The 12,651-nt window shown below is 36.7% G+C and overlaps 1 protein-coding gene across 4 annotated transcripts in view; it reads left to right on the top strand.

Moving 5' to 3' along the window:
- RPGRIP1L (RPGRIP1 like) overlaps nt 1–12,651 on the top strand; it is a 97,791-nt gene that overhangs the window by 8,255 nt on the left and 76,885 nt on the right. For all 4 annotated transcript variants that reach the window (XM_059877427.1, XM_010814627.4, XM_010814626.4 and 1 more), the window contains exons 4-6: nt 1,145–1,443; nt 3,779–3,881; nt 5,415–5,558. In XM_059877427.1, coding sequence (XP_059733410.1) covers nt 1,145–1,443; nt 3,779–3,881; nt 5,415–5,558 — 546 coding nt within the window. The remainder of the gene's footprint in view (nt 1–1,144; nt 1,444–3,778; nt 3,882–5,414; nt 5,559–12,651) is intronic.

The raw sequence follows: 12,651 nt of genomic DNA, 5'->3' as shown, positions 1-12,651 counted from the left end.
GGCCGAGTAGCCAGAAGTGTAGATAGACATGTATTACTACCGCTTTTACAGAGCACTCCGCTCAGGGCAACAAAAGGTTGTACTATGACATCCCAAAACTATTAAGGGTTTTTTTTTATTTCACTTTTGTTCTCTTAAGTAAAAGCTTCTGTCCATAACCAGGCTAAAATAAAGCAAAACTCCGTTTAAAGAAAAATGAAGTGTGTTTTTATTTTCAATCTCCTGTCTGGGTCTTTATAAAAATAGATTCACTATAAACTAGAATCAGCTATTGAAGATGTGCGACCAATTTTGTAAAGTCTTGAACTTGTGTCTCTCATCAAAGCCACCTTTTCTTTCTTGTACTGCCAAGATTTTTCCATTCACTGTCAAGCATGTTTTCCGTACGTGTATATTACATCACCCCCATGTGCCCTTTCTGTCTTTTGTTCTGTCTAACCAGTTTTTATCAAAACTTAAAAGAATCCAAGGTATAAACTCCTGAGATGTCAAAAGCACAGTGTATGTCTAAATTTAAAAGCAACATTGAAATAAAACTTTTTTTGTGTCTAATTATTTTCTACCATTAAACAGGCATGTTGCTGGAGCACTGAGCAACATTTAATGGTGCATTTGGGTTTCTTTTTAATTTTTCATTGGGCTTTTAATATGTATCTATGCATTCTAACAGTTTTATATTTGTAATATATCTTAATCCCAGAGAAACTGAAAACAATATATCACCTAAATGCTGCATAGTCTTAATAAACTTTTGAAAAGTTTTAACTTACTGTGGCTTGCAGATATAACCCACCACATCCACAATCTGTAGCTACATTTAAGTGCATACAGCATTCCTACATAAGGTCATGCGTTAAAAATTGCATTTGAGGAACATATGGAGTAAATATGTGTCCTCTCTTTACTAACCTTAAATGATAAGCCTTAGGAAACTGTTATTTGTCAGTGCTATAAAGCAGATTGTTGCCCAGTGGTTTCAATTATCATCAAAGGATTCTTCACAGGCAGTAATAGTTACATCAAAACCTGAAATTTATTATTCAGGTTCTGCACTGAAGTCTTCACAGTGATTATGTTCCTTTCAACAGAATGCATTTTATGCTGACTTCTCACATTCCTTTTCATCTTTTTATTATTTCCCTAGAATGGCCACCAAGTTAATACGGCTAGTTAATGACAAGAAAAGATATGAACAGGTTGGTGGCGGCCCCAAGCGGTTGGGAAGAGATGTGGAAATGGAAGAAATGATTGAGCGGCTACAAGAGAAAGTTCATGAGCTTGAAAGACAAAATGAAGTCCTCAAAAGCAGACTGATTTCAACCAAGCAGCAACTTCAGATCCAGGGTCACAGGCACACTCCGTACAGTTATGTGCAATCTCGTGTTAACACCGGGCGTAGAAGAGTGAATGAAAACGCAGGCTTACAGGAATGCCCCAGGAAAGGTAAACTAAAGCTTACATTAAACACTAAATTTAAATTAATAGGTTGTTTTACACTCACATACATACATACACACACACACAGAGTTTTATTTCTACATTATTTATGTTTTTAAGCATCTTTTAAAAGAAAAAAAAAAACGTTTTTTTGACACTTTGATAAAATCACATTAACATGAAGGTCATTTTATATAAGAATCACTAGATCATGCTCAAATTTGTCTAGTAAAACATTGAACATAAGTATTCGTCCTAACAGGTAAAAGAAGCATATATGAAATTACATAAAATACAGGTTTAGTTTAGTTTTAGTTGGTTTTTATAGGCAGTGATGAAAATCGCATTGACTCAAGCAAATGGAGAAACCACTAGCTTGCTTATATGGTCACACTATTGTTCTGAATGATCACACTTAAGTTCTTTGTCCAAAGGCCTTCCATAAATTTTACAGAACTGTTTAAATCTTCTCATCATGGGAGACAGCTTGACCATGAAATGTGCACATAACTCGGGGTTTAAAAAGTTGGGTTCTCGGTGACCTTGGACAAGTTTTCTAGTGATTCTGAACTTGAGTTTTCTTTACATGTAGAATAAAAGGATGTAAACAAGTGACCACAAAAGTCTCTTCCCGCTCCAAGAAATCATCACTGGTCAATCACTTTCCTTATGTTGAAAATGGATCACCTAAAACCTACCCAGCTTACAAAGCAATTTATTTGCATATAGAAGACTCAGTACTATACACAGAACCTACGTATTTCTAATAAAACTTGCTCTCTCCACCCACAGACTTTATTTTTAATGAAGCAAAAAATCAATAACTATTTAAATTTTTTTTTCATTACAACCACCATGGAAGGAAATAGAATTTTAGTTCTAATTCATCCTCGTTTGGAATATGCTTCACATAAAGACCAAACATTTTTAGGGAAATAAAAAATCATGTAAAACTTTCATTTCAGTTCATCAAGGGAATAAAAAACACCATCTGAACAGAAAAAGAGAAAAATTTGTTCTATTTTTTTTCTGCAAGCCAAAATGTTAACACTATCTGTTCCCTAGACAGGGTTCCTTTGAAGTCAATAAGGCCTCCATGCAGGCAGGAGGCAGCTGCAGGATGAAAGGGCTTGGCTACTCAGAGCTATGTGAGATTGGCAATAGGCTTTGAATATAATCAAAGTAATCATAATGAATTATAAATCAAAAATACATTTGGCTGCTAATTAACTTTTTACATCTTGAGAGCACTTGACTTCCCAGAGCCTCATTTTCCCCATCTGTAAAATGGAGTGATAACACCAGATTAGAAGAAAGTTCAGGAGATGGTAGGTATACCATGATTTATTTTACCTTTAAATAGTCATTTATCCTGTCTGAACCTTAGTTTTGTCACCTGTGACTTGGGAAAGATGATCCCTATGGTCTATTTATGCTAAATAAAGACAATGCCCAAATATTAGGTTAGTATGACAAGGTATTAGTGCTATGAATTTCTGTCTAAATTGTTTGATAGAAGTTTCTCCTTATAGAAGAGCCACAGAACAGAAGAGACTTGAAGATGTTACTCATATAGACTAAATTTTCTTTGTATTCACTTTATTTACCAAAAGCTAATCATTTAATTATTGTATAAGTGTGAAGTAACTTTTATAATTAAAAGAATGTCTCATTATTTTTAACAATGGGATTAGGTTTATAAAAATTACATATAATTATTTTTATAAGCAAAATTATATTTAAGTTCAGCAACAAAATGTTTTATTTGGAATCTTATTAATGATCTCAACTTACCTTTGTTGAAATATGGATTTTCTTATTAAGGTAAAATAAATCAAAATAGAGGAAACATTTTTACTTATGTTCACAGTATCTATGAGTCACACAAATAAGGATAAGGTTCAGAATGTAAAGTCAAATGGTGTGAATGAGTAATTTAAAAATCCAGAAACCTTTATCAAAAATACTAAAAAAAAAAAAAATCATGATTTTGAAAACTTTTTCCTTCATACCTCAGTTTATATTGTAAAGACCTAAATTTAAAACTTTGGTTCTTTCAAAATTTACTTCCGAAGTTCTAAATCTAAGTTGAATAAATATTTCTGGGTAATTTGGTTTACATAGTAGAATTTGTTAAATGAGCAGTACTTGGTGCTGTGCTTTATTTCATGCCAGCTGGTGGCTGAGATCTAACCGTTCTTTTGGCAATGTATGTCTCATTCTCTGTACTGTACAGCCCGCATCTCTCAGTATGGAAGAGACTTGCTTATATTACAGATTTCCTTATGATAGCAAATTCTTTTCTAACTTCGCTTGTATGATCCTATTAATTTATTTTTAGGTATTAAATTCCAAGATACAGATGTAGCAGAAACTGTGCAAACCATGCCTACAAAATATAGCAACAGTTTACTCAAAGAAGCCAGAGGAGAAATAAGAAATTTGTATGTATGCTTTTTGTGATCCCTTTAGACCCCTTTATATTGATCATGTCTCTTTTGATCCCTCCCTCTCCTTTATTTTAAACAAAATTGGTTTATGTACAAAAAATTTCCTCTAGCTAGATCTGTGAGTCAAGAACAGGTATTACATAGCATGCTTGCCGTACAATGAGGAAAATGAATATCTTAACCAACTGCATCATTGGAAGCGTTTAGAGAGAGAATAGTTCTCTTTATTATAATTTCCCCCTCAAAGGAATGGCATAAAGCCCAGTCATTTAGAATAGTATAAGTTTAACAGGCAACATTTTCATTCTCAGAAGAATTACAGGTAGTTTTCTTTCATTTTTTTTTTTTTTTTAAGATCATGAATTAATTAGCCTTTCTGTGGTTTAAAAAAGGAATTGGAGGGAGTGGCTTAAAAGTTTGGAGCTATCAAATACATATGGATGTCAGATTTTGTTTCCCTGTGATTCTACGGTACTTCATTCTTCATCATACTATGGTTTCAAAAAAGTTACTTCTGCCACATTTAGCTTACTTTTCCGTTAATGAAAGCCTCATGGTAATCTCAGTGTCTGTAAGTCACAAATAAAGATAAGAATCTACCTTATCTACAGTACAGGTCTTCACCTGGATCATCAAAAAGTCACAATTCTAAATGAGAGAAAACATGAGACAAAGAATATCATATTTTAGGTAGCTGCTTAAGAATAATATGGGCTTCATTTTTTTCTTCTGAATATTTTAAATACCAATTACAGTAATGATTGCCTGTGAGGGAACAAAACTAAAAGACTAGCCTAATCTTGTTACCTGTAAGCAGAAAAGCCGGGGTTCACACCAGTGCTGAGGCTCAGTACACTGGGATGCTGCCAGACCTGGTAGAGAGAAAATATAAACCAAAGACCACTAAGTTATGTTTTGCAAATTTCTTGCCTTCTCTCTATAAAGTGTTAATTTGGGTGGTATTGGCAAGTGTGCATATAAAAGAACAAAGGTGCATAAATTATCTGAAGATGACCAGATCTCAGAGTGTATAGCAAGTAACCAGTAAATACTATGTTGAATTGAACTGCAGTCTAGCCCATTGCCTAAGACATTATCTAATATAAAGCAGTACCTTGAATTCTTTCATTTTGTTGTTGTTATTTAGTTGCTAAGTCCTGTCAAACTTTGTGACTCACTGGACTGTAGCCTATCAGCTTCCTCTGCCCATGGGATTTCCCAGGCAACTGGAGTGGGTTGCCATTTTCTACTCCAGGGGATCTTTCTGACCCAGGGATCGAACCCTCATCTCTTGCATTGGCAGACAGATTCTTTACTGCTGAGCCACCAGGGAAGCCCTTGAGTTCTTCCATATGTATTCCCAAATCATAAGACTTAATCTGCTACTATTTCACTGTTCAGAGGCAGTTAAGCTAAAATTGTTAACTTTTGCTTGCCCTTTACTATGAAGCACTTTCTTTGTACTGATCTTAAATCCTGCAGATTTTGCCTCAAACTACAAATTCTTGTAAAGATTCTTTATTTCAGAGAAAATGTTATTGAGTCACAGAGAGGCCAGATAGAAGAGTTAGAGCGCTTGGCAGAGATCCTGAAAACTCAGTTGAGGAGAAAAGAAAATGAAATTGAGTTATCTCTTCTTCAGCTTCGAGAACATCAGGCTACAGATCAAAGGTATGTTAAAACAGAAATAGCACTTTGATAAGGTCAAAATTAGTTTAAAATACTTTATCATGTGCCATAGAAGGATAAGTCTAGTCTATTTAAAAAATCATGTTTTTACTTTGCATTCTTCATATAAGCCTGCTGCAGACCTACTGGTATCAACAGCTCAAGGCTAATGGCGTTTTTCCCTGGCCTACTCTGCCTCACCTTGTCGCCTTTGCTCATTTACCAAAACCGTAGGAAGCGCTGATACCATTTGATTGTACCTACCAAGAAAAACAGGTGTGACAAGGACTCAGCTGTTGGCATACCTTGTGAATAAGCCCAACCTTGTTCAAGTTTCTTTCCCACCCATAAAAGGTAGTAAATTCTGTAGTACAGTACCCGTTTTCTCCATCCCATAAAGATGTTACCTCTCCTTACATTGAGAGCTTGCACTGACTTATGCTGATCATTATGGGGACATTGGGGCCCTTCAGTAGTCTCCTTGCTGCCCCTACATTTTTTTGTAACAAGGCTTATTATTTATGGCCGCACTGGGTGTTTGTTGCTGCGGCGTGTGGGCTGCTCACCGTAGTAGCTTCTCTTGTTGTGGAGCACAGGCTCCAGGGTGTGTAGGCTTCAGTGGTTCAGCAAACGGACTTAGCTGCCTGTGGAATCTTCCCAGACCAGGGATCAAGCCCGTGTCCCCTGCACTTGCAGGTGGATTCTTAACCACGAGCCACCAGGGAAGTCCTGCCTCTTCATTTTTGATGTTGGATAATATGTAGTGTTTTCTTTCTCATCCTCTTTTGTCATCTGTTGGTTTCTAATACCTCTTCTCTCATTTTTGTGCTTCCATGCTGTTCTTCCAGTAAGACTTTACCTTTTTAATGTATTCTTTATTGAATTATTTTCTTCCTTTTGGCCCTTTTCTTTTTTGTTTGGAACAAGGATATCCAAAGGCAGAAAGAGTAATATATTGAAATCTCATATACTCATCATTGAACTTTAACAGTTATCAACATGTCTTGTTTCATCTTTCCTTCACCTTCATGTTCTTTAATTAATTAGCCCCTATCAAATATCATGTCATCACACCTATATATACTTTAGTATATTTGCTCTGTGTGATAAGGAATTTTAAATGTAATCACCATGCCATTATCACACCTAACAAAATTAGCAGCAATTCCTTGACACCATCTAATAATTTATTTTATATTCCAGTCTCTCTGAAGATGACTTCTTGCTGTTTGTTTGAATTAGAATCCAAATGAGGTCTACACATTGCATATGATTATTAGATCTTGTTCCTTTTATTTCTCTCGATTTTTTTTTAAAACCAGTCCTAGATTCTCTGTTTGGTTTTCCCCTTACCAAGTGATATGTGACTTGGTTCTCAAAAAACCAAGCATGATTTTCCACTTTTTCATTTCAGAATCAGAGTTTAATTCTCTTTTCACAAACTAACCTCACATGGTAATATTTGAAAAAGCTAAGATACATAATAGATTTGTTTGTAAAAAAAATAAAGCAGACTTTTTATTTCAGAGATTTAAAAGATTAATATTATCCCTACTAATTTCTATTCCTAAAAAGTTATGTGTAAAATTAAATTATGTAATGAAATTCTATATGTTGACATTTCTGTACCCTTCTAAGTGCAGAGCAAAAGAAAAATGAATATTTTTGAGAATTGTATTTGTATTAGGGAATGTAATTTGAATGCTGGCCTTGAACCAGGGTTTTAAATACCTGGGAGTTACCCATGTTCCCCTAAGAATAAACTTAGCCTTCTTGGAAAACCAAGAAATTGTACCTTGTGAAGAACAGTGCTGAAGACCCCAACACTGAATATGGTGATCTTAATTGCCAACAGCCATATTTAAATATTATCTGAATATAAAAACTGTGCATTAGTCCAAGCCCAAGCTTGGAGCCATTCCTCAACAGCTGAATACAGGGTTATCAAACTACTTTCTCAGTTGTATGCCTGCTCAGTTGCTAAGTCATGTTTGCAACCCCATGGACTATAGCCCACCAGGCTCCTCTATCCATGGAGTTCTCCAGGCAAGAATACCGGAGTGGATAGCCATTTTCTTCTCCAGGGGATCTTCCCAAACCAGGGATCAAACCCATGTCTCCTGCATTGCAGGCGGGTTCTTTACCTCTAAGCCACCGGGAAATCCCAATTTATTTTATATTTCTTAAATTCCCAAAGGATAAGATTGACCCTATGTTGGCCGTTCCTCCTTCCAAAGGGATATGATCATCTGAGAACTAGTGTTTAGTGTTAATTGAAAGGGAAATCCAAGAGCTCTTCAATCTTAGGACTAGATAACAGCACAACTAGAGTAATAGACAGGTCTGCCTATTTTCCAGTATACGTGTTGTCAGCAGGAGACATCAGCATATACACAGAGAAAAGTTTTCCTTACAAAGTAAACTAAGGCTTTCTTTAGGGGATTGTATTATTCACCCCGATTTTTTGTCACTTAATGTGAAGGGATAGACAAAGTGAGTATTACAGTTAGAGAAACTTTTGTTGCAGAGACTAAAGAAAGCAAGCAACTTACACCCTGTCTCACAGATTTTATAAATTGAAAATTACTGGTTATTTGTTTAGAAGGAAGGGTACCTTCTTCTAAGAAGGTGAATAACATATTGCTTCTTGAGATACAGTTGTTGAAAACTGAAGAAATGACTTCAAATAAGGGTCTTCAAGTCTTTTTTTTTTCTTATATGTTTACACATAGCTCAGAATTTTATGTGTAACAGCAATTTTTTTTGAGACTAATGGAAAACTGTTGAAAAATGTTGGGGAGAATATAAGACTTGGTATAATTTACTGTAGAGAAAAATCACAAAATGGAAAACATATTTAAACTTCTCTTTCACGGGTACATTATTTCAGATTTGAAATTCTAGAAGTCTGATCTGAATGTTGGACTCCTTGTTCTCAAACATGAACCTAAAGTAGTTGTAATCTTCAGAGTGTGGTGCCTGATATTTATGGCAAAGAGCCTTTTCATAGAATATTACAGAAACTCTTCGTAGTATGTGTTTAATAGACCAGTTTGGTTTGGCATCAGCTTGACATAAACTTTTGGTTATCCAAAGCCCTTAATTGCTTTGAAGTAAAAGCCCAGTACTGCTCTTTTTTATTAAAATCATGTTTTTTCCTGTTATTGTGGTCTATTTTGGAAGACTGAGTTGTGATTTTTGCATATGTTCTACATAATGCCTCATTAGCAAAAAATCTTGTATCATTTACAAGTAGCCTGAATGTCTGTGTTGTTTTGAACAAAAATCCATATTAAAATTTAAACAATATAAAAATGCACATTTTCTGCTTATTAAAAAGGCCTTCTTAAATTAAATGCAAAGCAGTAACCAGTGAACACATGTACATGAACATTAAAATCAGGATGATTTTACCTTTTACTGACTTTTTCAACTCCCCAAATATTTATACTCTTACCAAATGTGTAAGTAGTTTGTACTAAGTGTTTTTGTTTTTTTTTTTTTAAGTAAATGTTAGGGTGTTTACCTTCTTAATTAAAAATCGTGTAAGTGCCATAATGTCCCACTGGAAGAAATTTAACCCATAAATATTTCAAACACTCTGACTTGTCCTCTTCCCTTTGGTTGACGGCACACTCTCGGATCTTAAAAACACAGAGACCTTCTGCAGCCGTGCAGCTTGGCTTTTGGGGCTCCATCTTTCCAGCTGTGCACAGATGCAGATTACTTCCTGGCACTCAGAGGTCTTCCCCAGCATTTCATTTTGAAAAATGGCAAACCTGCAGCAAAGTTGCAAGAATTAGTACCTTGAACACACATGCCTTTCACCTCTTGGCATGTTTGTGAATGGCACAGCCTGTCCTGCATTCTGCCCCCTCAGGCACAGGCCCACTCCCCTCCTTCCCTGTGTCTTCTCTCTCTCTCTCTCAGAGTTAGGTGCATATACCATGCCACCGTCTCTACACTGCTGAGCACCTTCTATGAACAAGGACATCTTCCTACATAACCACAGGACACCTATCACACATTCAGGACATTTCACAATGAATGATACAGTCAGTTCAGTTCAGTCGCTCAGTCGTGTCCGACTCTTCGCAACCCCATGAATCACAACACGCCAGGCCTCCCTGTCCATCACCAACTCCTGGAGTTCACTCAAACTCATGTCCATCTAGCCGGTGATGCCATCCAGCCATCTCATCCTCTGTCGTCCCCTTCTCCTCCCGCCCCCAATCCCTCCCAGCATCTGCGTCTTTTCCAATGAGTCAACTCTTTGCGTGAGGTGGCCAAAGTACTGGAGTTTCAGCTTCAGCATCAGTCCTTCCAGTGAACACCCCATTATCCCATTAATATCCTTGATAGCTATTTTTATTTTTTATTTTGTTTTTAATTGCTATTTTTCTTTTGTTTTTCTTGTTTTAACCTCGTATCCAACCAAGGACCATGTATTGTAATTAATCGTCACGACTTTTTAGGATTCCCTCATTCTCAAGAGGTTCCCTAGTCTTCCAGACCACTGATGATGGTTGTTTGCAGAGTGCCCCTCCATTTGGATTTGTCCGATTGCCCAGCCCCCTAATTTAGAGGGCACATCTGGCTCGCAGATGGAAGGGAAACTGGGGCTAGGGACAACCATGTAGACATCACTGATACAGAGAGGTGATCTGTCATCTTTAAAAAATATATCCAACAAGTTCCTACTGGTGTTTTGAGTACCTTAGAATTTGCCTAGTGAAAAGTTATCAAGCTCAAATACTATGTCTTTTATCCCCATGTTTTTTATTATGACTGTTATCTAAGATTAGTTTGTGATAGCTGCTTGGCATGTTTCCCAGGCACTTTATATTTAAACCACAGAAATTATCAAAATTAACAGTAACTAATGTATTAAAGTGTACTTCATAGTGGAAGGAAAGCTAAAACTTAGGAACATCTCAGAGGAAGGAAGCACAAGAGTGGGAAGAATTTATCTCTTAGACCTGGCTCCCTCATGTAGAAACTGGCAGAATGCTTTACTTCTCCAAGCCTCAGGTAGCTGCCCCAGCTGTGAAATGAAAAGGCTGAAATGAGTGAGTGGTTCTCTGTCCTTTAAAACAACAGTTGCTTTTATCCCCAGGCACCTTGTGATTCTGAAAGATTTTTGCCTCTTAACTAAGCAGTATACAGTAATTTAATCAATTTGTTGGGGTTTGTTTTTTTTTTCATCCAAAACCTGTATCATGCTAATCATTTCAAGATAATTGTGACATAGCCTATAATTTTGCACTGATTTGCTATAATTCTATCAAAAAGTAAAAACAATATAAGGCCTTTAGTTCACTTGTAAAACTCAATTGCCAGTAAGTCTACATTTCTCATTGGGCTTTCTGATATATTGAATATAATTCTCAAATTCTCATTACTGGTCAGAATCCACAAACTTGAACTTCAAAATGGCCCCTTAAGAAGATGAGCCAGGATTTGGGTCCTTCCTGTCCCCAACCAATCTTTGGGAGTGCTCCCTCTATTTTCAGAAGAGTATGATTATGTCCATGTAGAAAGGCCTATATAACTGTCCCCTTCCATTCCCTGTAGGTGTTTGAGAATAAGAAAATATTGAGTTCTTATTTATGTTTTGACCCAATACCACAAGAAAGATGCAATCCACAGGCAAATAAGCATACACATACAAACTTTTTCCTTTATGCATCTAAAATGAGGGAGCATTATTTTTCATCTATGAACTAAGTTGCAGTTTTGAACAAAGTCATGACCTTTCAAATAGACTTTGCTCAGCTATTTTAGTGAAGCTTATTCCATTTAATTTTCTAGTAACCTCCTGTAATTCTACTTAGGAGTGATACTCTATTGTTACCTTTGTCTCCTGCCAATACAGGAGACAGTTCAGTTCAGTCACTCAGTCACGTCCAACTCTTTGCAACCCCGTAAGACTACAGCACACCAGGTGTTCCTGTCCATCACCAACTGCCAGAGCTTACTCAAACTCACGTCCATCGAGTCGGTGATGCCATCCAACCATCTCGTCCTCTGTCGTCCCCTTCTCCTGCCTTCAGTCTTTTCCAGCAGGGTCTTTTCCAGTGAGTCAGTTCTTCGCATCAGGTGGCCAAAGTATTGGAGCTTCAGCTTCAGCACCAGTCCTTCTAATGAATATTCAGGACTGATTTCTTTTAGGATTGACTGGGTTGATCTCCTTGCAGTCCAAGGGACTCTCAAGAGTCTTCTCCAGCACCACAGTTTCAAAGTATCAGTTCTTCGGCGCTCAGCTTTCATTATGGTCCAACTCTCACATCCATACCTGACTACTGGAAAAACCATAGCTTTGACTAGACAGACTTTTGCCAGAGAAGTACTGTCTCTGTTTTTTAATATGCTGTCTAGGTTTGTCATAGCTTTTCTTCCAAGGAGTAAACGTTTTTGAATTTCTTGGCTGTGATTTTGGAGCCCAAGAAAATAAAGTCTGTCACTATTTCCATTGTTTCCCCTCCTATTTGCCATGAAGTGATGGGATCAGATGCCATGATCTTAGTTTTTTGAATGTTGAGCTTTAAGCCAGCCTTTTAGCTCTCCTGTTTCACGTTCATCAAGAGGCTCTTCAGTTCCTCTTCGCTTTCTGCCATAAGGGTGGTATCATCTGCATATCTGAGGTTATTGATGTTTCTCCCGGCAATCTTGATTCCAGCTTGTGCTTCATCCAGCCCAGTGTTTCTCATGATGTACTCTACATATAAGTTAAATAAGCAGGGTGACAATATACAGTCTTGATGTACTCCTTTCCCAATTTGGAACCAGTCTGTTGTTCCATGACTGGTATTCATTGTTGCTTGTTTACCTTCATACAGATTTCTCAGGAGGCAGGTTAGATGGTCTAGTATTCCCATTTCTTGAAGAACTTTCCATAGTTTGTTTTGATCCACACAGTCAAAGGCTTTAGCATAGTCAATGAAGCAGAAGTAGATTTTTTTTTTTTTTAATTCCCTTGCTTTTTCAGAGGATGTTGGCAATTTGGTCTCTGGTTCCTCTGCCTTTTCTAAATCCAGTTTGAAGATCTGGAGATTCTTAGTTCATGTACTGTTGAAGCCTAGCTTGGAGAATTTTG

This window comes from Bos taurus, chromosome 18 (genome assembly GCF_002263795.3).
Source record: "Bos taurus isolate L1 Dominette 01449 registration number 42190680 breed Hereford chromosome 18, ARS-UCD2.0, whole genome shotgun sequence".
Taxonomy (NCBI): Eukaryota; Metazoa; Chordata; class Mammalia; order Artiodactyla; family Bovidae; genus Bos; species Bos taurus.
Note: the sequence above shows the minus strand (reverse complement) of the source record. Positions and strands in the feature narration are given on the sequence as shown.